The sequence below is a fragment of the Muntiacus reevesi genome, chromosome 7 (assembly GCF_963930625.1).
Source record: "Muntiacus reevesi chromosome 7, mMunRee1.1, whole genome shotgun sequence".
NCBI classification, from domain to species: domain Eukaryota; kingdom Metazoa; phylum Chordata; class Mammalia; order Artiodactyla; family Cervidae; genus Muntiacus; species Muntiacus reevesi.
In genome coordinates this window covers 51856579-51881918 of record NC_089255.1, presented here as the reverse complement: position 1 = coordinate 51881918, position 25340 = coordinate 51856579, and the positions used below count along the sequence as shown (strand labels likewise).

At 35.1% G+C, this 25340-nt stretch overlaps 1 protein-coding gene across 8 annotated transcripts in view; it reads right to left on the bottom strand.

Annotated features, from left to right (window-relative positions):
• Positions 1–25340, bottom strand: part of ZNF280D (zinc finger protein 280D) — a 125837-nt gene that overhangs the window by 83369 nt on the left and 17128 nt on the right. For 5 of the 8 annotated variants that reach the window (XM_065940708.1, XM_065940714.1, XM_065940715.1 and 2 more), the window contains 5 exons: positions 20774–20819; positions 12678–12824; positions 10195–10260; positions 9955–10094; positions 317–434 (listed from right to left, as the gene is read on the bottom strand). In XM_065940708.1, the coding sequence (XP_065796780.1) occupies positions 317–434; positions 9955–10094; positions 10195–10260; positions 12678–12824; positions 20774–20786 (484 nt within the window). In that variant the 5' untranslated portion in view covers positions 20787–20819. Of the gene's footprint in view, positions 1–316; positions 435–9954; positions 10095–10194; positions 10261–12677; positions 12825–20773; positions 20820–25340 lie in introns of those variants that run through there. The other 3 variants (XM_065940711.1, XM_065940710.1, XM_065940713.1) reach the window with 2 other exon arrangements.

Genomic DNA, 25340 nt, shown 5'->3' with positions numbered 1-25340 from the left:
AAAAACAAAATAACAGCAAAAATAAATAAATAAATAAAATAAAAACTTTTTTTAGCCCATGTTTAATGCCAAGTGAGAATAAGGTCAAAGTTGCTTAGCATACTTAATTAACAGGAAGAAATGTAACATTCTATTACTAAATAAAATTTCATTTAAAACCACCAAAATGTCATTCAAGAACTATTAGTGCCATTATACCTTACAATATGTGAAAAACTTAACATGAAGGCATGGACCTCAAAACAGAAAGTCAATTTCATATGCATATTCACCAAGTTTTCTTTTTCTAATTTTTTGAAAAAGTGCTGAAACCAACCTGTTATAGAAACTGTTGGTCCTCCTTGGTAATGTGGTAATCCTGAATCTTGGGTCAAGTCAAACAGTAACTCTGAAGAATTATTAGAAACAACTCGTGATGAGTTCATTACATAACCCTGTTAAAATATTTCAAAGGAAGAACATTACATGTAGTCAAACAAAGTTATAATTATTTTGCTTCACAAACTTTTGTAAAGGGAAATGTAATTGTATACCAATATTATAAGGATAACCTTTAATGATTCCATTACTAATTAGTTAAAAAATACAAGGCAATTATTACTATTATGCTGAAATTAGTATCTACTAAAACTGAAAGCAAGTTATTACCGCTGCTGCTGCTGCTGCTAAGTCACTTCAGTCGTGTCCGACTCTGTTCAACCCCATAGATGGCAGCCCATCAGGCTCCTCCGTCCCTGGGATTCTCCAGGCAAGAACACTGGAGTGGGTTGCCATTTCCTTCTCCAATGCAGGAAAGTAAAAAGTGAAAGTGAAATTGCTCAGTCGTGTCCGACTCTTAGCGACCCCATGGACTGCAGCCTACCAGTCTCCTCCATCCATGGGATTTTCTAGGCAACAGTACTGAAGTGGGGCACCATTGGTTTCTCCAAAGTTATTACTGAGGGTTGGCTTATCCCTGACTAGCCAGTTAAAATTAGGGAAAAATTCCAGCTTGATTTTTTTCAAGGTCAAAGAAACATACAAACCCATTTTAAATCAGTAAGACTGATATACTTCAGAGAGTCACTAAAAATGCATAATTCCTATCAAAGAGCAAATAACAGAAGTTATCAAAATCTTTGGGTTAAAAGCAAGGAAAAAATAAGTAAACATACTGACATAAGTACAATTTTAAAAGCTTCTATTCCTCTATAAACCCCACAGATAAAATATCAGGGCAAATAAACTGGGAACTACTCTGCAGTATGGTGCATCAAGGTTAGGGACAAACATATCACATGGTGCGAGTTTTGGAATCACTTTTATTGGCAGAATTTATAAGCCAAGTCTCAAGAAGAGAATACCCCACTCTTCCCACCATACTATGCAAAGTCATGCTGGGCCAGGCAATCTCCCATCTCATAGGGCAAATATACAAACTGTCAGCAGGATGAACAAGTAAGAAAGCTAGGCACACAGGGTTTAGAATGGAAGCTGTTTATAGGAATGATCTGGGACATCTGCTCCATTTCTTGAGGCCTTAGGGCTCAAGGAAAGCTTCAGCCCTTCATCAGGGCAAAGGGTGGTCTCAGCAGGAAGATATCAAGAAAAGAAGAGTGAAAAGTATGAAAAGAATCATAACATAGTCAAACATAAGGTAGTATAAATTTATATGTTAGCACAAACATATAGGGTATGTAATAGTATATAATACTAAATAGATTATTTAGTATAAATAATCATAAAAAATATAGTCAATATAATTTAGGCATATATATGTACTCCAAAATAATTATATATTAAATACACTGATACACACACACACACGAAATAGATCCCAATGCTATGTATATAAGATCATCACTGAAGAGCTCTCATTAGTGATTTTTGGACCATTCTATGGGTCATAACATATTGCAAGTAAAAGCTCTAAGATTAACAAGATTTAAAGGTTAAAACAGAAAAAATCACTTTAAGAGAAAAACGGGCAAAGGACATAAACTGAGGCACTTCAAAAACAAAAAACAATGACCAATACATACAAAAACTATTTTTTTCAACTTAGTCAAAGAAATGCAAATAAAGACAATGGCAGTTAAACAGTACAAAATAACTGCCACTTCACTAAAAAGTATCAAGCTCATAACAGACAAAGAATAAGCAATTGTAGAAAAATATGAGGAGACTAACAAGAAATAACAAACTGTAAGGTGTGATCCTAAATAGAATCCTGGGAATTTAAAAAAGACATTAATGAAAAAACTGGTAAAACTGAATAAGATCTGCAATTTAGTTATGTTAAGATGACATGAGTAGAGGAAACTAGGTTAGGGGTATATAGTATTACTTTCCCTGTAGTTTGAATTAAAATTTATGAATAAAAAAATAATGAAAACACATACTACTGACAAAATAGAGGCTATATTTAGGTATAACTTTTCTGCATGAAAATTTTGGCAGTAGCTATCAAAGGCTTTATAGAAGTTCACATCCTTTTGTTCAACTATTCTACTTTAAAAACTTATGGTATGGAAATGAAAATGTTTATTAGATAATTATAGTATTTTTAACAGTAAAAATTAAAAATCTTTATGTCCAACAATGAAAGAATGGCTAAATAAATTAAATGACAGACTATCATATAACCACTAATATCAAAAAAATAGCCAATGACACATTAGCCATATTTTTGAAAAACAGCCAATGACCCATTCTTAGTGGAATGTTCAGGGATAAAAGAGAAATACATATCTGGGTATACAGTATGGTTCTGATTGATATAACCTATACTGTTTTCAGGTGTGGAAAAAAAAAGTACAGTATCACTCGTCTCTCTAAATTTTTCCACCAAAATACACAGTATTTCAAAATAGAAACAGAAAGGTTTTGTTTGTTCTGTGCTTATAAATTAAGGTATAAATAAGTTTTAAGAATTATGGTTTACTACTAACTTTTCTATTGAAATGGGTTTGTCCTTAAAAAGTTACAGAAACAAAAATATGGGTGAAAGGAGTTAAAATATACAAGCTTCCAGTTATAAAATAAATAAATCATGAAAACATGATGTTCAGCATGGTGACTGTGTTAATAACACTGTACTGCATATATAAAAGTTACTAAGAGAGATCTTAGAATTTCTCATCACAAGGAAAAAATTCTGTAATTGACATATGGTGACAGAGGAGAACAAAACTTACTGGGGTGGTCATTTCACAATATATACAGATTTTAAACCACTGTTTTGTACACTTGAAACTAACAGCACATTGTATATCTGAAACTAATAGAATGTTGTACATCAACTACACCTCAGTAAAAATTTTTCTTAGTTTTGAAAAGAAGACATAAGCCTTCCTCATCACACCTTCACAAACAGCCAATCTGTCACTAAATAAATTATTACTGTTGTTTAAAAAAAAAATGCTATGGAAACAAGTACTGAAGTAACCCAAACAACTCCTAGAATTTAAGGCCTAAAAGGCAGAGATACCTGCATTTGAACCTTAATGTGTAATACCAAAAAAAAAAAAAATCAGTGATGCCACATTACTTAATTGCAACCAAGCATGATCTTGCTTCATGATAAATATTTTCTTCAAATATTTACACTTAAAAAATGTAAAACATTTACTTACATTTTCTAAAACAGTTAACAGAGGTAAAAAGTTAATACTGTTAAATGCTTTTTTTTAGGGAACAACTCACAATTTCACAGAGCAGGTACATATTAATCAACAATAGCAGATTAAAATAATTATCTAACATAGAACTTGTAATGTCTTCTAAATAGTTCAGAAAGATCAACACAACTGGGCTACAGAAGATCCACACATTTATTTAGCTACAAAACCTTGGGCAAGTCATTTCTGAACTTGAAGTTATTCACCTTTCACACTTAAAAACAGCCACAAGCATGCAGGCTAGGTCACTTCAGTGGTGCGTGACTCTCTGCAACCCTATGGACTATAGCCTGCCAGGATCCTCAATCCAAGGCACTCTCCAGGCAAGGATACTGGAGTGGGTTGTCACGCCCTCCTCCAGGGGATTCTTCTATCCCAGGGATCGACCCCTCCTCTCAAGTCTCCTTCATTGGCAGGAGGGTCCTTTACCACTAGCACCGCCTGGAAGTCACAGTCATATTTTAAATAAACCTGCACTTCAAGTCATATAATATTATTAAAACAAGTAGTTGTCACACAGTACTAATAAAAACCTAATATTATATCCCATTTTATAAACATGTAAACTAATGTTTACCTAATAAGTAAACTAATAAAAGGAGCAGTGACCCCACAAGAGACTGACCCAGATTTGCCCATGAGTGTCCAGGAGTCTCCAGCAGAGGCGTGGGTCAGCGATGGCCTGCTGCAAGGTTGGGGACACTTGAGTGTAGCAGTGCAGGCATGAAGGAGGTTGCCATTATCTTTATTACCTCCACTGTAGTTTGGCCTCAGGTCAATTAACAGGGAGGTAACACAACCCCGCCCTTCAACAGAAAACTGGATTAAAGATTTACTGAGCATGGCCCCATTCATAAGAACAAAACCCAGTTTCCCCCTCTGTCAGTCTCTCCCATCAGAAAGCTTCAATAAGCCTCTTATTCTTCTCCATTGGGGGAAAACAGACTGAAAACCACAATCACCAAAAACTAAACAATCTGATCACATGGACCACAGCCTTGTCTAACTCAATGAAACTATGAGTCACGCCCTGTAGCACAACCCAAGACGGATGGGTCATGGTGGGGAGTTCTGATAAAACATGGCCCATGGGAGAAAGGAATGGCAAATCACTTCAATATTCTTTCTTGAAAACCCCATAAACAGTATGAAAAGTCAAAAAGATAGGACACTGAAAGATGAACTCCCCAGGTCAGTAGGTCCCCAGTGTGCTACTGGAGATCAGTGGAGAAATAACTCCAGAAAGAATGAAGGGATGGAGCCAAAGCAAAAACAACACCCAGTTGTGGATGTGACTGGAGATAGAAGCAAGGTCTGCTGCTGTAAAGAGCAATATTGCATAGGAACCTGGAATGTTAGGTCCATGAATCAAGGCAAATTGGAAGTGGTCAAACAGGAGATGGCAAGAGTAAACGTTGACATTCTAGGAATCAGTGAACTAAGATGGACTGGAATGGGTGAATTTAACTCAGATGACTATTGTATCTACTACTGTGGGCAGGAATCCCTTAGAAGAAATGCTTATTTAATTTATATGCAGAGTACATCATGAGAAACACTGGGCTGGATGAAAAACAAGCTGGAATAAAGATTGCCAAGAGAAATATCAATAACCTCAGATGTGCAGATGACACCACCCTTATGGCAGAAAGTGAAGAACTAAAGAGCCTCTTGATGAAAGTGAAAGAAGACAGTGAAAAAGTTCGCTTAAAACTCAACGTTCAGAAAACTAAGATAATGGCATCCGGTCCCATCATTTCATGGCAAATAGATGGGGAAACAATGGAAACAGTGACAGACTTTATTTTGGAGGGCTCCAAAATCACTGCAGATGGTGACTGCAGCCATGAAATTAAAAGATGCTTACTCCTTGGAAGAAAAGTTATGACCAACTTAAACAGCATATTAAAAAGCAGAGACATTACCTTGCCAACAAAGGTCCATCTAGTCAAAGCTATGGTTTTTAGTAGTCATGTATGGATGTGAGACTTGGACTATAAAGAAAGCTGAGCCCCGAAGAATTGATGCTTTTGAACTATAGTGTTGGAGAAGACTCTTGAGTGTCCCTTGGACAGCAAGGAGATCCAACTACACCATCCTAAGGAAGTCAGTCCTGAATATTCACTGGAAGGACTGATGCTGAAGCTGAAACTCCAATACTTTGGCCATCTGATGCAAAAAACTGACTCATGTGCAAAGACCCCAATGCTGGGAAAGATTGAGGGTGGGAGGAGAAGGGGATGACAGAGGATGAGATGGCTGGATGGCATCACCGACTCAATGGACACAAGTCTGAATAAGCTTCGTGAGTTGGTGATGGACAGGAAGGCCTGGGTGCTGCAGTCCATGGGGTTACAAAGAGTCCATGAGCGACTGAACTGAACTGAAACTAATATAAGGTGTGGTTACACAAGGCTCCCAATTCAGTCCTACTTATTACTGATGGAGCTGCAATTAGAACTTGGGTCTGTTTATATACAAAGCCTATGCCCTTAAGCTATGTCACACTGACTTTTAAAATACAATATAACCCCACTATCTGAGATTTGAAAGAGATACTGAAGTATAAAGATATTACACGACAAAGTAAAAATACACATATACAGAAAACATGACATAAAATGAAAAATTGCAAAATATTTAAAGCAGTGACTTCTAAAATTCAGAGTAAGTTCCCTTACATAGGATTCTCGATTCATTCCAGAGTATATAATATCTCTGTCATTCCTAACTGTGCATGTAAGAATCACATAAAGCACTTTTTAAAATGTATTTATTTCTAAGACACACCCACCCAGACCAACTGACAAATTTTTTTTTTTTAATTCCCCAAGATTGGGAACTATGAATTGAGGTGTTTTGATTTAAAAACTATGCCTACAGGAGCTAGAAAAAGCTCCAGTTTCTAACTTTAAAACCAAAGATACCACCCCTCACTATTATTTTTTTCTCCCTGAGTCCAATGTTGTGAAGATTTTTATATATCAAACTAAATTAAAAAATAAAAGTTTCTTTTTCTTGCTTTCTATCCCTCAAACGACGAACAGCTTATAATAAGCATGTGAAACTTACCAAGTTAATTTGATTCTACTAATAACAAAGAATCTTTACATTTTAGGCAGCTTGCCATGTTAGAATCCAAGATTGAGAGTCAGTGGTCTGGGTAAAATTATCTCTCATTTTAGAAATGAAGAAAATGAGGCTGAGAGAGGTTTTCACAATGCTTTAGTTTTAAATAAGGCAGAATCATCATTCAAGTCTCTTGTTTCAATCTAAGTTTTCTAGACAACTAGTCCTGGGCTCATATCAGTATTATTATTTCAGAATGCTAAAACCACAGAAAAGATTTGGAGGCAGGGAGGGGAAGGTGTTTGCCCAAAGATACTCTTACTTTTTATGATATATGACCTCTTCAAAACATAAGTGGGAGCTGACTTTGTTTAGGTATAGATTTTCCTTTCCATGAAAATAAAATTAAATTTAATAGGTCCTCTATGAAAGAAACATTTCAAAATATAATTTTTTTGTGGTAACAAATATGTGTAATTTACCTAATAGTAATATGATATGAAATACAGGAAAAATGGATTATTCATACCAAAAATATTTAGATTCAATTCTGTTTTTGAACTTGAATGTTTGTAATAAAATCTATAGGTGTTTCAGTAGTTGTTTCACTTATTGTAAAAGGAACAAATATTTTAGGGAAAATTTACTAATTCTATAAGGCCAATGTCAAAGAGCTTATGATAGCATGAAAAAAACCAATGAGTTAATTCAAGTCCAGTAAGCAAAGAATCTTCAAATTTTGGGTAACTTTTTGTTTAAGGACTCTTAAGTCCTTGATTTCAGAACCCCTTCAAATATTTAAAATCAAAAGAGTTTTTATTTAGGTAGGTTATATCTACTGATATTTACCATATTACATATTAAAATAGAAATTTTCAAAATATTTGTTTATTAATTTCATTTTAAGTAACAATAATAAACCCATTACAAATTAACACAAATAACATTTTTTAAAAAAATGGCTATCTAGCAAACAAAAAAATCAGAGAAAACAGTGGCACTCTTTTACATCTCTGCAAATATCCTTAATGTCTAGATTAATAAAAAAACAGCTATACTCTCATAACTTGCTTCTGCTTTCATTCTGTTAAAATGTTTTGAAGAATCAAGATACTCTGGTTTCATAAATATTAACAGCTAAAGAAGGGAGTATTTTAATAGCAAATCACAATAAATGTGGATATATTTCTTTGATGCAAGATTCAATAGTTGGTATTTTCTTAAATGTTTGCTGCAAAGTGGAATCTGACTCCCTATCACTGAGTTTTTTGAACTGTTAAATTAAAATGTATTATCTTGCACTTTGAATGAATCTTATTCATGCATGATTTTATTATATCATCATTATTTAGAAAATATTGATTTCTTTGAATTATGCAATCTTCCAGATGTTGACAGAGTTCATTACACAATATAAAAAAATCATATTTATTAATACTACCAACTATAAGAAAAGATTTTATGTACTGGGAAGCTGTTAAGATCATGATGACTGATACAAGTTGTTCACAATTCTAATTTTTACTTGATAGCTCAAATTTCATCAGTGGCAAGAAATACTATCAGTTGTTTTCCTTTAGGTGACAAGTGCACTTTATCCAATTTTGAGGAAGTGTCTACCAAACAACAAAAAGCGAAGAACTCACTGTGTGTGGCAGACAAGACTCAAAAGTAGCCTCCATGATCCCCACTCCCTGGAATTCATGTCCTGTGTGATTCCCTCTCTTTGAGTGAAGGCAAGTCATGTGACACGCTTCTGACAGAGTACAGCAAAAGTGACAGGATACATATGATTTTTCTATGTGACTACATTAAATGAGGCTATAACGGCCTCCTGCTAAGCATTTTCTCTCCCTTGTGGGCTCTGAAGAAGTAAGAGCCATGTTGGGAAAACTCAACCTGGCAAGGAGCCAACCAACAAGCCAGTAAAAGACTGAGACCCTCAATATGACAATTCGTTTCCTTAAAGAACCGAATGCTACCGATAACCATGAGAACTTGGAAGCAGACACTTCCTTAGTTGAGCTTCACATCTTGAATGAAGCCTTGAGGAACTCTGAAGCAGAAGATTCAGCTAAGACATGACATGACTCCTAACTCACAAAATTTGTGACATAATAGAAGCATGTGGTTTTAAACCACTAAGTTAATAGTAATATACACCATGGTTTCAGTCATCCTTTCAAGTAAAAATGGTCTTCTGGGTAATTTAGCTCAACATTAAACCACACTAGTACTTTTTCCCAAGCTAATCATCATACCTCAGACACAGAAGTATACTATGCATACTACCCATTTCATACGTGAAACATTTTAAAAGACATATATTCAAGGGTAGAGAGTTCATAAAATTAATGGCATTTTAATATTTCACCAAGGTAACTGAGTATGACTGAAATAATTTTTATTGTGAGTACATGGTGGTGACTGGTACAAAAAATACTATTCATACTAACACACCAGCAGTACAAGTGTCAACACAGTGACAAAAGCCAATAGTGCCTTTGTGTTATTTTGACAATACTGCTGATTCAAAGCCCATGACACAGTCTCAGGGGTACCCCAGGCGACTGAAGACTACACTGAAAATTTTTACACTAAGGCAATGGATTGAAATCCCAGATCTATCATTTGCCAGCTGTGCCACCTTGAGTGAATTATTTAAACTATGTGAGCCTCAGTTTCCTCAACTATAAAATAAGAATAAATAATACTGCCTACTTCATAGGAACATTTAAGAATTTAAAGAGATTAATTCATGATAGCACAAAACCTTACACACATTAACAACTCAATATTAACTATTACTTTCTATAAGAGTTAAACTAAACTATGAAGGTACGTTTTCAGAATAAAAGGCTACAATAGCCTCTCAGCAATTTTCCCAGTTAAGAACTAAGAACATTTAGCCCAGTTTACAATCTGAAATAGTTTGCCATTATTACTAAATATACTTTTATTCATGTTTTAATAGCACAGTTTTCAATACTGTAGCCTATTTAAGTATATTATCAGATTTAAAAACAGGCTGGGTAGTTTGTCCCTACAATTATTATTTGGGTATTGGTTAAACTATCATAAAGATGGTGACATTTTCTGATGCTGATTATCATTCCACTGAATGATTACCCAATGGCAATACAGAATTTTCACTATGCATTGTTGACACAGATAAATAATACCCAACATATCCCTGAGCTGACTGTGTAGTTTCAGAAACACTTACAGGTTTAGACAAAGGCTGAACAATAACAGAACTATCTGAAGATCTAGATTCAGGATGAAAATTTACTGGCGAGGCAGCCACTGGATTTGATGTTGGGTTCGTGTAATGTTGACTTGTAGGCTTGAATGCAGGAGTAATACCTGTATTTTAAAATTACACAACACATTGAATATATTTCTATATAATCAATGATGTCAAAACACTTCACTTTAAAATAAAAATAGTAAAATACTACTGTACCTCGGCAGAGTGCACCATTCTTTATTCCCCTCGAATATGAGCTGGGGTTTACTCTATTCAAAATATCTATAAAAGATTACATTATTTAAAACTCATTGTTTGAGTGATATATATACATAGAAATAGAAATCATACACTGAAAACAACTGAAAAGATTTCTGGAAGGAGTACACAGGTTAACACTGCTTTATGAATACAGTTAATTTTAAACATACATATCTTTATTTACTAAAAATAGTATCTTAATTCTTATAGAATAATAATAATATTTCTAACTGTAATTCAAAATCCAAAACCCAGAAGTTAAAGATTGATAAATATGATTACCCATAGGTCAAACCTTCTGCACGGCAACGAAATAGTTCACATAATTGGCAAAAATATTCCAAAAATATATACAACTAAAATTGAAGTATATATCTTGCTTTGAGAGATGAAAGGGCTGTACATACATGCACTCAAGTTCTTATTTACTGAAAATCAAATCCTGTCCAACATCCATATCCAATTCACACCCTTCTAAGCCCTGAAGTATCATTTTAAGGGACCTCATTGGATTATCTCCACCATTACTCAAGTTCTGAAAGGGAAACTATAAGAGAATGCAGACTAAAGTGAACATACAGTTTACCAGAATATCTTGCAACTTAACGAGCTTCATATTTATCACTACACCAGAAGTCAGTCAGGGCCTAATATGACTTTCAGGATCAGTTTAAAGTTTCTAATTGCATGCATGCATGTGAACTCAATAATTTACAGGTTTTCTATAACCAAACTAAAATTCAGAAGAGTAAGGATTTGCCTAAAATTATTGGGTTAGAAAAAGGTAAAAGGACCAACACCAGACCTCATAAAACAATTTCCTCATTTCCCCTCATAACAGAAAGGAACAAGCCTCCATAAATTAATTCTATAGTGTAAAGGGCCATATAAAAGTAGGACTGTTTTCTGAAAATGGCAATGCAGTGCTCTATACCTAAGTATTAGAGATGTCTTAAAGGAGAACAATCTGCTCAAACAACTTGACACCACTTTCATGCATAAATTCAAGATTAAGTATTTATTCAAACCTTCAAAGGACTATTGCTAAAGTACGTTTTGGTGTTTGTATTCTACAATAAAAAAGTTTTTACCTTCCTTTCTGGCAACATATATAAACATTTAGCTCATACTCCATATGTTAAAATATTTTATGGCTTATACAAAAGAAACAACATAATCATTTAAATTCTGCATCTTAAGAGTACAGAAAAGAAATTCTACTGGGGTCAGTCTCCTTCTGACAATTATTTTAAAATTAACATACATTTTTCTATTAGAATACTGTTAAGAGTCATCTAAAAATCAGTATAAATTCAATTTGAATCTTAATTGTCTTGTTTTCAGTAAGATAACTTGAGCAATGATTTTGCAATATGGTACTATTCCCATAGAAAATAATCATAGCGACTAGAAACAGTAATTAAGAGAATATATAATTATGTTCCACTATCAGCAACAAGCATGCCACAACACCTAGTTCAATTTATAATCAAAGTAGCACTTCATTCAGAACCTCTTTGAGTGATTGTCAATCTTCCACAAAAAATGCTATTCAGAATTCCATCAGTTAAGCTATTCTCCCTCTGATAAAACTGAAAAAAAAAAAGTTCCATTCCAAGCTTAGAGGCAATAGAAGAACGAACCAGGCTTTCAGAAAATTTAAAAGCAGTCTCTTTGTTATACTTTTAAGCAATGATTTTGGCGGAAAAAAAAAAAACAAAAAAAAACGCTAGTATGCTAGTTATGAGTTTTGGTAAATTCTCCTGACTTAAGCAAACAAAAAACATGTAAATACAATGGGAAGGGATCTATTTTCTCTTTCTCCCCTGAAATGTATACATTATTTCTCTGTACTTCCATACATTTTTGAGTGGATGTTTTAACAAGAGCCATTTGTCTTTAACATTATAACAATGTCAAATCCAATTACTCTTAACTGAAATCATTCACTGCCTATACATTTTGTAGCTACTATAAATGTCACTGCAATGAGGCAGCTGCTTGCATGTGAGAACCCCTATCTAAGACTAACCCAAACATATTTAGTGTATTCTAACATTTTAAGCAAATAAACTCTTCTGTTTCTGGGTTTTAAGTGAGGGGAAAAAAAAAAAAGAAAATGAACAAAAAGATAAACAGGTTACTTGGCTCCACTAAAAATCATGATTTCTATTATGAAAAGACTTCCGATGTCACCAGCTTATCTTAGTGCATTTATTTTTCTCACATCTGATAATTTAACTTCTTAGCTCCTTCCTCAAGTTCCCAATTTTAAAATTCTAATTCTGAAATTCTTACTAATGTCCCACCCTATCTTTCATCCTTAACTCCTTACCAAGGAACAAGGACTTAATTAAATGCATATAAGAGAGTTCACAAGTTTTTCTATTAGAAATGGTATCTTACAAAACTGGGGTTTACTGAAAGTAAATGCTCACTTGAAATTGCTGGTTTTGAACTTGATATCTCTCCAACAAAGATCGGTTCATCATCATCATCATCATCAACCTCTTTTACTTTCTTCTGCCATGGTTCCAACTCTTCTTCTTCACATTCCATAAAGAGCTCTGCCATTTTTGAATTATCTAATTTTCAAAAGGAGAGAAGCAAACCTTATTTTCAAAAAGAAAAATAAATACATTTTTGTAATACATAGTAGGAGATTTAAGATCTACTTTAATAATCCTAACAGAATTTTCTGAGTTGATACTCACAGTACATTTTAGTAACAGTGAGAAATTCAGAGTTCACTCTCTAAGATTTAAACTAGTAAAATTTAGATAAAGAGATGATTGATAGATAATGGTTGATAGCAGTTATTTACAGTGGACAGAACATTTGGGAGCAAAGTCAGTTTCAGTCATATACCTGGAATATGATTATATCTATGAAAAAGATTGCAGTGAACCATTATCTGGAAAAAAATGTGCTAACAAATGACAGACAAAGTAAGAATAAGAGGCAACAGACGGGAGAGAGAACAGAAAAACTGAACCCAATTCAGGTATGCCAGGTAGACAGCAAAGAAGGGACGAGATGCTAGGCTAAAATAAAAGAACAAAGTGAGACTCCAATCAGGGAAAATCACACATTTCTTGCTAAAGAAACAGACCAAAGAACATACAGTAAAATATCACTGTCCTAGAAGTTCTGACCAAGCACAGAAGCATTTTAGTGCCTTGGTGTTAAATATACAACCAATAAGCACCAGAAATTTTAGGAAAACCCCTTGTCTGTCAGACCAAAATCAATAAAACAGAGAAAGAACCCTTACAAAAAGCAAGACAAGTATTAGAGAAAATATAGTTAGCATCTTTAGAGATATGAGACAAAAAAAGGGTGTTATAAAAAGTAATGATCAAAAAAAAAAAGTAATGATCAGAAAACAAAATAGGATTTAAAATACAATAGCCAAAATTTTTTCATTCACTTAAAAAAAAATGTCCTCAGAACTGAGAAAAAAAATTTATACACACACACACACACACATAAACAAAACAGAAAATACAAGGTTGTTAGAAAATCAATTTAAAGGTACAACAATTAAATTTACAAAAAGAGAATAGAGAGAAAGCAGGGGGTAAGTTATCAAAAAAATAATGCAAGAAAATGTCCAAGATCATAAGACAATAATCTCTGAGCTGAAAGATCCCACTAATGCTCAATACAACAATTAAGAAAAAAGTTATACCAGGACATATCATTACCAAATTTCAGAACAAAAAAGATAAAGAGAATATCTTCAGGGGTTGGGAATTAGGGAACAGAAACAGGTAATATACAAAAGATTAAGAGTAATAAGAACAGAAACTAGAAACAGTAAGACAATTCTTTTAAAATTATTACCAAAATTATATTTCAATTTAGAAAACCCAAACTTTTCATTTAAGTGTAAGAGTAAAGACCAGCAACATCACACAAAATTTACTTCCCAGGCACTCTTTCTCCTGAAGCTAATATAGAATCCACCAAAACAAGAGACTCAGTCAAGAAAGAGGAAGACACAGGATGTAGAAATCATGGCATTCAACACAGTACAAAGTTCCAGGACAACAGAAGCTCAGTATGCCTAACGAACAGCCAGGCTAGACTAACTCCTGAGAACAGTACCCTCAGGAGGAACGTCTCTAGGAGGCCAAAGAAAAGATGATTAAAATATAAATTTTTAGATTACCTAACAGATTTTAACATATAGAAAATTGAACTGAGAGATTCGTGAGGGTGTGAGAAGATTTAGCTATAGACATTAATAAAAGCTAGCAAATTAAAAAACATGAAAAGTATTAACTGCTGGGTAAACAAATAAGTAAAAACTGTATCCCCTCACATGCTATTCTATATTTAATAGCATATTAATTGCATAGTACCATGCTCGTCAGTAAATAGTGTTTATACAGGTCATCATAATGAAAATATCAAATACAGATTTAACCAAAAAATGAGATGGTTATATTGGGAGACACTTAGAGGGAAGGAAGGGATAGCTGTAAAAAGCAAAAACCCTCATGAAAGAATAGCACCAGAAAATGGTTAAAATTGACTCTGCAAAGGACAGCACAAATATATATGCACATAAGCACTTTTTTAAGCAACTGAGCGAAACCACATAGTATTTTTAAGTTGTTTGCTTTGTTTAAAAAAAAATGTGTATACTTTAAGCTGAGATGAAGGAGAAAAAGGAAGAGTAAGTGGAGCAGAGGAGGGAAAAAAAGAGATACAGTATTAAAGTTCTAAACTAAAGTAACAGCAATGGAATGGGTACAAGTGATATATAAAGAGGGTATATATACACACACACACACACACACACACACACACACACACACACACACACACACACACAAGGGCCAACTCATAGGAGAAGACCCTGATACTGGGAAAGGCTGAGGGCAAAAGAGGGCGACAGAGGATGAGATGGCTGGATGACATCATCGACACAAGGGACGAGTTGAGCAAACTCAGGGAGATAGTGAAGGACAGGGAAGCCTGGTGTGCTACAGTACATGGGGTTGCAAAGAGTTGAACATGAATGAGCGACTGAACAACAAAATGTCTGCCTCTCTGTCTGTATAGGACAGGCTGCTGCTGCTAAGTCACTTCAGTCGTGTCCAACTCTGCGTGACCCCATAGACAGCAGCCCACCAGGCTCCCCCATCCCTGGGATTCTCCAGGCAAGAACACTGGAGTGGGCTGCCATTTCCTTCCCCAATGCATGAAAGTGAAAAGTAAAAGTGAAGTCGCTCAGTCGTGTCTGACTCTTACGAACCCAGTGGACTGCAGCCTACCAGGCTCCTCCGTCCATGGGATTTTCCAGGCAAGAATACTGGAGTGGGGGTATAGGACAGGGGGAGACTTCAAAAGGAAAAAATCTCCAGGGTTCAAAGGTTCTGGCTTAGACAATGATATCATCATGAGTTAAAGGTGGTCACTTCTAAAGGTCATTTTTTATTATAATAAAGCAATGCCATTTCTCTTTTGACTCAAAGTTAAGACAATGTTCTACCAGTCTTAAAAGATAGTGCTAATTGAAACAGTACTTTGGAGATGTCATATACAGGAAATACCTTATTAAAGTAGGTGCCATTCTTTTACAATTTTAAAAGAACTTTCCCTTCTATAAATGTACCTTACAAATCATTTCCTGGCCTAAGATTATTTAAATGTTTAGTAGTCCACCTACCCAAAATAAATAAATAAATAAGGCCTTCTCATTTTTCCAAATGTCATGAACATCATGAAATGATCCCTTTCTTTTCTAAAATATACTGTTTTTGTAGTTATATAGACTTCTTCAAGTCAAATGATTAAAAATATTACTACATGTTTAAGGCAAAATGAGTTCCTTGACAATATATTTTGCTCTACATATAAGATAAGCAGTACAGACATATATAATAATCTAAAACCAGGAGAGTAGGTGAAGTCAAGCAATGCCTAATTTTAAAAGATTTTAGGGAAATTCACTGTGTACTAATATTAAGAATATCATATATTTCCAGTTGGTATATGTTGTGAGCTAAACTGTGTTTCTCCAACATTCATATTCTGAAGTCCTCACCATCAGTACCTCACAATGCGTACATATTTGGAGGCAGAGTCTTTAAAGACATAAGTTAAAGTGAGATTATGAGAGTGGGCGCTAATACATTATGATCACTGTCCATAAGAGAAGAGTAGATGAGGACACATATACATATACAGAGGTAAGACCATTTGAAGACACAGGAAGCAGATGACCATCTATAAGCCAAGAAGAGAGGCCTGAAATAGATCCTTCCTTCAAGTCTCCCAAAAATACCTAGATCTTAGATATCTAGCCTCCAGAATTATGAGAAAATAAGTTTGTTAAGTCATCCACTCTATAATACTTTGCTATGGCAGACCTATCAAACTCATGCAGAAAACAAAAGTCTCCCACCTCACTCTTTAACATGGCACTGCCACTGTCAATATATTCAAGATATATTGTTGAGAAATAATTGTTGAACATACATGACAGCTTTATAATATTTTTAGAAATAATTAGTTTTTGTCTATGCATAAAAGAAACATAAGAAAGCCTTCCTAAGTAATCAATGCAAAGAAATAGAGGAAAACAATAGAATGGGAAAGACTAGAGATCTCTTCAAGAAAATTAGACACAAAGGGAATATTTCATGCAAAGATGGAAACAATATAGAAATGGTAAGGACCTAACAGAAACAGAAGATATTAAAAAGAGGTGGCAAGAATACACAGAAGAACTATATAAAAAAACAGGTCTTAATGACCTAGATAACCACGATGGTGAGATCACTCAGAGCCAGACATCCTAGAGTGCGAAGTCAAGTGGGCCTTAGAAAGCATCACTATGAACAAACCTAGTGGAGGTCATGGAATTACAGCTGAGCTATTTCAAATCCTAAAAGTTGATGCTGTTAAAGTGCCACACTCAATACGTCAACAAATTTGGAAAATTCAGCAATGGCCACAGGACTGGAAAGGTCAGTTTTCATTGCCATCCCAAAGAAAGGCAATGCCAAAGAATGCTCGAACTACCTACCACACAACTGCACTCATCTCACACGCTAGCAAAGTAATGCTCAAAATTCTCCAAGCTAGGCTTCAACAGTATGTGAACCAAGAATTTCCAGATGTTCAAGCTGGATTTAGAAAAGGCGGAGGAACCAGAGATCAAATTGTCAACATCTGCTGGACCATCAAATAAGCAAGAGAATTCCAGAAAAATACCTATGTCTACTTCATTGACTACACTAAAGACTTTGACTGTGTGGATCAAACAAACTATAGAAAATTCTTCAAGAGATGGGAATGGCAGACCACCTTACCTGCCTCCTGAGAAATCTGTATGCAGGTCAGGAAGCAACAGTTAAAACCAGACATGGAATAACAGACTGGTCCTAAATTGGGAAAGGAGTACGTCAAGGCTGTATGTTGTCTCCCTTTTTATTTAACTTACATGCAGAGTACATCATGTGAAATGCCAAGCTGGATGAGGCACAGCTGGAAACAAGATTGCAAGGAGAAAAATCTGATATGTAGATGACAGATATGTAGATGACACCACCCTTACGGCAGAAAGGGAAGAACTAAGGAGCCTCTCGATGAAAGTGAAAGAGGAGAGTGAAAAACCTGACTTAAAATTCAGCATTTAAAAAAAAGATCCTGGCATCCGGTCAGGTGATCCAGTACCATCACTTCAAGGCAAACAGATTGGGCAAACGATGGAAACAGGGACAGACTTCATTTTCTTGGGCTCCAAAATCACTGCAGATGGTGACTGCAGCCATGAAATTAAAAGGCGCTTGCTCCTTGGAAGAAGAGTTATGACCAACCTAGACAGCATGTTAAAAAGCAGAGACATTACTTTGCCAACAAAGGTCCGTCTAGTAAAAGCTATGGTTTTTCCAGTAGTTATGTATGGATGTGAGAGTTGGACCATAAAGAAAGCTGAGCACCAAAATTGTGTTGTGGTGTTGGAGAAGACTCTTCAGAGTCCCTTGGACAGTAAGGAGATCAAACCAGTCCATCCTAAATGAAATCAGTCCTGAATATTCACTGGAAGGACTGATGCTGAGGCTGAAGCTCCAATACTTCTGCCACCTGATGAGAACTGACTCTTACCACCTGTATTCTTGCCACCTATCCTTTTTTTCTTAACAGCACTTCAATGCAAATAGCTTTTATTTCTCCCCTTCAATAATAGACAAATCTGGGACTTAGCCCTTTGATTCCTGAGAGTTTCAACCCAAGTTAGAATATCAGGAACATCTTTGAAAGATGCTAATAAAAATATTTGTTGTTTAGTCACTAAGTCATGTCTGACTCTTTGCAACCCCATGGACTGCAACATATCAGGCTTCCTTGTCCTTCACTATATCCCAGGGTTTGCTCAAACTTATGTGCATTTGCCACCTCTTCTTAATCACTTCTCTTTCTGTGAGGTCCTTACCATTTCTGCCCTTTATCATGCCCATTCTTGCATGAAATGTTCCCTCGTAATCTCCAATTTTCTTGAAGAGATCTCTGGTCTTTCCCTATAGTTTTCCTCTATTTCTTTGCATTGTTCATTTAAGGTCTTCTTGTCTCTCCTTGCTGTTTTCTGGAACTCTGCATTCACTGCAGTGTATCTTTAACTGTCGCTTCTCTTCTTTCCTCAGGTATCTGTTAAGCCTCCTCAGACAACCACTTTGCCTTCTTCCATTTCTTTTTCTTTGTGACAGTTTTGGTAAACTGCCACCTGTACAATGCTATGAACCTTCGTCCATAGTTCTTCAGGCACTGTCTACCAGATCTAACCCTTGAATCTACTCATCACCTCTGCTGTATAATCGTAAGGGAGTTGATCCAGGCAAGAATTCTGGAGTGGGTTGCCATTTCCTCCTCCAGAGGTCTTCCCAGGGATCGAACCTGTGCCTCTTATGTCTCCTTCATTGGCAGGCAGGTTCTTTGCCACTAGTGCTACTTGGGAATTCCCAAAACCTGAATGGCCTAAGCTGTTTTCCCTACTTTCTTCAATTTAAGCCTGAATTTTGCAATAAGAAGCTCATGACCAAAGTCACAGTCAGCTCCAAGTCTTGTTTTTGCTGACTGTATACAGCTTCTCTATCGTTGGCTGCAAAGAACATGATCAATCTGATTTCAGTACTGACTATCTGGTGATGTCCACATGTAGAGTCATCTCTTGGGTTGCTGGAAAAGTTGCTTGCTGTGACCAGTACGCTCTCTTGACACTCTGTTAGCCTTCGTCCTGCTTCATTTTGTGCTCTCAGGCCAAACTTGCCTGTCACTCCAGGTGTCTCTTGACTTCCTATTTTTGCATTCCAATCCTCTATGATGAAAAGGACATCTTTTTATGGAGTTAGTTCTAGAAGTAGGTCTTCATAGAACTGGTCAACTTCAGCTTCGCTGGCATCAGTGACTGGGGCATAGGCTTGGATTACTGTGATGCTGAATGGCTTCCCTTGGATACGAACCGAGATCATTCTGCTGCTTTGAAGACTGCACCCGTATGCTACATATCAGACTCTTTTGTTGACTATGAGGGCTACTCCATTTCTTCTAAGGGATTCTTGCCCACAGAGGTAGTTATAATGGTCATCTGAATTAAATTTGCCCGTTCCTGTCCATTTTAGTTCACTGATTTCTAATATGTCAATGTTCACTCTTGCCATGTCCTGTGTGAACACATTTAATTTACCTTGAAACAACGGAGACAGGGACAGACTTTATTTTCTTGGGCTCCAAAATCACTGCAGATGGTGACAGCAGCCATGAAATTAAAAGATGCTTGCTCCTTGGAAGAAAAGCTATGACAAACCTGGACAGCATATGAAAAAGCAGAGACAATACTTTGCCGACTAAGGTCCGTCTAGTCAAAACCATGGTTTTTCCAGTAGTCCTGTATGGATGGGAGAGTTGGACCATAAAAAAAGCTGAGCACCAAAGAATTGATTCTTTTAAACTGTGGTGTTGGAAAAGACTCTTGAGAGTCCCTTGGACATTAAGGAGATCCAACCAGTTAATCCTAAAGGAAATCAGTCCTGAATACTCACTTGAAGGGCTGATGCTGAAGCTGGAGCTCCAAAACTTTGGCCACCTGATATGAAGAACTGACTCAATGGAAAAGACAGTGGGAAAGACTGAAGGCAGACAACAGAGGGGACAACAGAGGATGAGATGGTTGGATGGCATCACCGGCTCAATGGACATGAGTTTGAGCAAGCTCTGGGAGTTGGTGATGGACAGGGAGGCCTGGCATGCTGCAGTCCATGGGGTCACAAAGTCGGTCATGACTGAGCGACTGAATTGAACTGAACACTAGTATCTATCCTAGCAACACCACTTACTTTTTGGCTGAAAAGTGTTGCCACCAATCAAGTTGAAGAGCTGATTTTCTGTAAATTGTTATCTAAGTACTGATACATGATATCAGTCAATTTTATGAGCCACTTTAAGTAAAGACAAATATTGAAACATGAAACTTGAGATTCAGAAGTTCTAATTTTCATCTAATTTTCATCTTCAAACTCACCATATGACTCCATACAAGGCAGCAAGTTATACCTCAGTTTTCTTTACTATAAAATAAAGATAACTAGCATTAAAGTAGATTTCATTAAATACACATATTTAACCTTTTTTCCTATAAAAAGCTCAATGTTTAAGTCTGATAAACTTAACATTTAACTCACTCTACATAATTGGTTCATTCTTGAATGAACTCAAATTTATTAAGTAAAATGGTGATTCTATTAAGCTCTTAACATTTGAACAAGTCTGAAATTACTATATATAAAGTTTTTGTAAGAGCATCCTTCTGCAGAAATGAATAATCACCTCATAGTATACTATTTTAATAAATCTGAATATTCAGATGCTGACATTAACCTTTAACTGTTACCGAGTCTTCACATTTCAGATATAAATATAATTGTTTCCATAAGAAAACATAATCATAAATCAATTTTAGTCTATGTTTTTCTGGGTTTTCTAATCAATGAACTCAAAGGAAAAAAAATTAGTCAGATATATAGTATTTCATCATAGATTACTTCAATCAATAATAACTACTCAAACTAATCAGTCATTTTTTCCTATATGTAAGGTAATGGGGCTAAGTTCTAGGGGAAAAACAAAAATAAATAAGTCACAGTACTTGCCTTCAAAAATTCACAATCTATTATGTCTAAAATTCAAAACAAATGTTGCTAAAATAAATTTTCAAAAATTTGAACTGTCTTATTTAAAACAAGAATCTGTTTTCTGGATTCCCACACATACAACAGCATACATTTTTTTAAATATACAGATACTTTTTAAAATTTCATGTTTTAGTTATAAAGCAAAAAAAGAAAAAATCAAGTAACAGAAACCTAAAATACTGAGATACACAGTTAATACAATCTTCACATTCCTCTTTATTCTCAATCTGACTAAAGCAAATTTTCCCGCATTTTATTCAATAATTTCCAAGTTATTTGGATTGAATTAGACCCCATGAATAAAATTATTATTTTAATTTCCAAAGCTACTGCTATTAAATGTTTATAATACAAGAACAAGAGACTCTAGTGAATATTTATATAATATTAAATATGAACTAAACTCAGTAAATTTTAGTATCAACTACATTCACCAAGTTCTGAGGTAATTCTTTAACTCAGTTATTTGAATAGTTGTAGCCTGCCCCTATACTAGTATCAGTGGTATGTATAGATAAATACATACAATTCTTGCTCAGCATTAAGGATCTACTAATATCAAGAATACAGAATATTCTTTAACAGCTTCAATTACACAGCCTATGAAACTCAAATATAACATTTTTGTTAAGTGATCATAAAAATATCATTTAGCAGAACTTTAAAATTAGTATTCAATTTACAAATATTCAATTAATAAATGACCTGTCCATGTGAACAAGATATCCACTACCTCATGGACAGAGGAGCCTGGCGGGCTACAGTCCATGGGGCTGCAAAGAGTCTGACACAACTGAGTAACAGAGTATGCACGCATGACTATAAAGACGACTTTAAGATGATCTACTTTAAAGGCCTGAGGATCATAGTAGCTACATAGGAACCTCCACTGATATACCAGCAAAGACACTAAAAAGTTGGTTAATTAGAATTGCAATTTCTGCCAAAAGCTGCACTGTGTAATATAGTAGCTACTAGCCACATGTGACTATTTAATTAAAACTAGATAAAATTTAAAATTCAATTCCTCAGTTTCACCAACCACACTGCAAATGCTCAAAGCCACAAACATCTGGTGGCTACTGCATTGGAAAAGTGCAGCTACAGAACATTTCTATTGGACAGCGCTAAAGAGTCACTGCCATATTTCATTCTGATCAATATACACTTCCATGGATTCCTTTGGCACGTCAGCCTCTGGAGCATGCCAAAACTAACAAAGTAAAAATCTCTTAAGTCATTACTTCAGAATTTTGGTGGTAAGCCATAGAATTCTATGAAGGCTAAATCAGCTACCACTGAAATGAAATATCCAACAAAGATATGCAGTGAAAATCTCAAAGCTCCTACAGCTTCTACAGCTCAGACTTGGCTCCAAAACAGCTAGAAAAAGAAAATACACCACACTTCAGCTACTGACTGAGGTAGAAATTTCATGACCATGTTTAATATACTTGTTTCCAAATGAATTCCAAGTAAATGACTTATAAGACTTTTTAGATTATATCACTGTCTTTTGGAGACTGCTTGCATAAATAATTCGTACTTTGTTATTTTTTGTTTCAGATTTTATATATCTAAAATTAAACTATATCTTAAGGATTTTTCCTACAAAAGTTTTAAGTTAAAGGAAATGTGAGGTTTAAATTTTTAACTTTGAAAATTTTACTTTTAGCCACTGATAGATATCACCTGATGTGATGTCACTGTTAAATAATAAAGGTAATGAATTTAGTCCTATGTACTCTCTGAAAAAGGAAAAATTAAGCCATTCCACAAACCACAGCTGTAGGGTCTACACATAAAAAGAGGACGAGGCTAGAAGCCAGAAGAACCAAGTCATAGCCCCAGCACTACCACAACTTTCAGTCCAGTCACCTCACAATTTTGGGTCTCAGCTCTTAGTTCAACTGAACGATCTCTAAGGTTAAACCCAGCTTTTTATACTTTACTGTATACTTTAAATATTTACTAACTATGAAATAGTAAAACTCGGTGGCGAACAACAGGTTCAAACTCTGACTCAACCATTTATTAGCTATATGACCTTGTCCAAGTTAGTCATCTCTGTACCCTGCCTACACACACATGTTTATGTATATATGCATATATATGTGTATATATATATATATATTTATTTCACAGAGTTATAATGAAGATTAAATGAAACAATAAACATGAAGCACATATAACTCAGTGCCAGGCACAAATAAATCAACGAATAAGTCTTAACCACTTTTAACTCTGGGCTAAATCTCATTTAAAAGAACTATAAGCCTGTATTGCTATGAACCTTCCCCTTAGCACTGCTTTTACAGAACAACAAGAAAAAAGTCAAATAAATAACCTAACTCTACAACTAAAGCAACTAGAGAAGGAAGAAATGAAGAAGCCCAGGGTTAGTAGAAGGAAAGAAATCTTAAAAATTAGGGCAGAAATAAATGCAAAAGAAACTAAAGAGACCATTGCAAAAATCAACAAAGCTAAAAGCTGGTTTTTTGAAAAGGTAAATAAAATTGACAAACCGTTAGCCAGACTCATCAAGCAACAAAGGGAGAAGAACCGAATCAACAAAATTAGAAATGAAAATGGACAGATCACAACAGACAATTCTGAAATATAAAGGATCATAAGAGACTACTACCAGCAGCTATATGCCAATAAAATGAACAACTTGGAAGAAATGGACAAATTCTTAGAAAAGTATAACTTTCCAAAACTGAACCAGGAAGAAATAGAAGATCTAAACAGACCCATCACAAGTACAGAAATCGAAACTGTAATCAGAAATCTTCCAGCAAACAAAAGCCCAGGACCAGATGGCTTCACAGCTGAATTCTACCAAAAATTCAGAGAGGAGCTAACACCTATCTTACTCAAACTCTTCAAGAAAATTGCAGAAGAAGGCAAACTTCCAAGCTCATTCTATGAGGCCACCATCACCCTAATACCAAAACCAGACAAAGATGCCACAAAAGAAGAAAACTATAGGCCAATATCACTGATGAACATAGATGCAAAAATCCTTAACAAAATTCTAGCAAACAGAATCCAACAACACATTAAAAAAATCATACATCATGACCAAGTGGGCTTTATACCAGGAATGCAAGGATTCTTTAACATCTGCAAATCAATCAATGTAATACACCACATTAACAAATTGAAAGATAAAAACCATATGATTATCTCAATAGACGCAGAAAAAGCCTTTGACAAAATTCAACATCCATTTATGATAAAAACTCTCCAGAAAGCAGGAATAGAAGGAACATACCTCAACATAATAAAAGCTATATATGACAAACCCACAGCAAACATTATCCTCAATGGTGAAAAACTGAAAGCATTTCCCTTAAAGTCAGGAACAAGACAAGGTTGCCCACTCTCACCACTACTATTTAACATAGTTTTGGAAGTGTTGGCCACAGGAATCAGAGCAGAAAGAGAAATAAAAGGAATCCAGATAGGAAAAGAAGTAAAACTCTGTTTGCAGATGACATGATCCTCTACATAGAAAGAAAACCCTAAAGACTCTACCAGAAAATTACTACAGCTCATCAATGAATACAGTAATGTTGCAGGATATAAAATTAACACACAGAAATCCTTTGCATTCCTATACACTAACAATGAGAAAACAGAAAGAGAAATTAAGGAAACAATACCATTCACCACTGCAACAGAAAGAATAAAATACTTAGGAGTATATCTACCTAAAGAAACCAAAGACCTATACATAGAAAACTATAAAACACTGATGAAAGAAATCAAAGAGGACACAAATAGTTGGAGAAATACACCGTGTTCATGGATTGGAAGAATCAATATTGTGAAAATGACTATACTACTCAAAGCAATCTATAGATTCAGTGCAATCCCTATCAAGCTACCAAC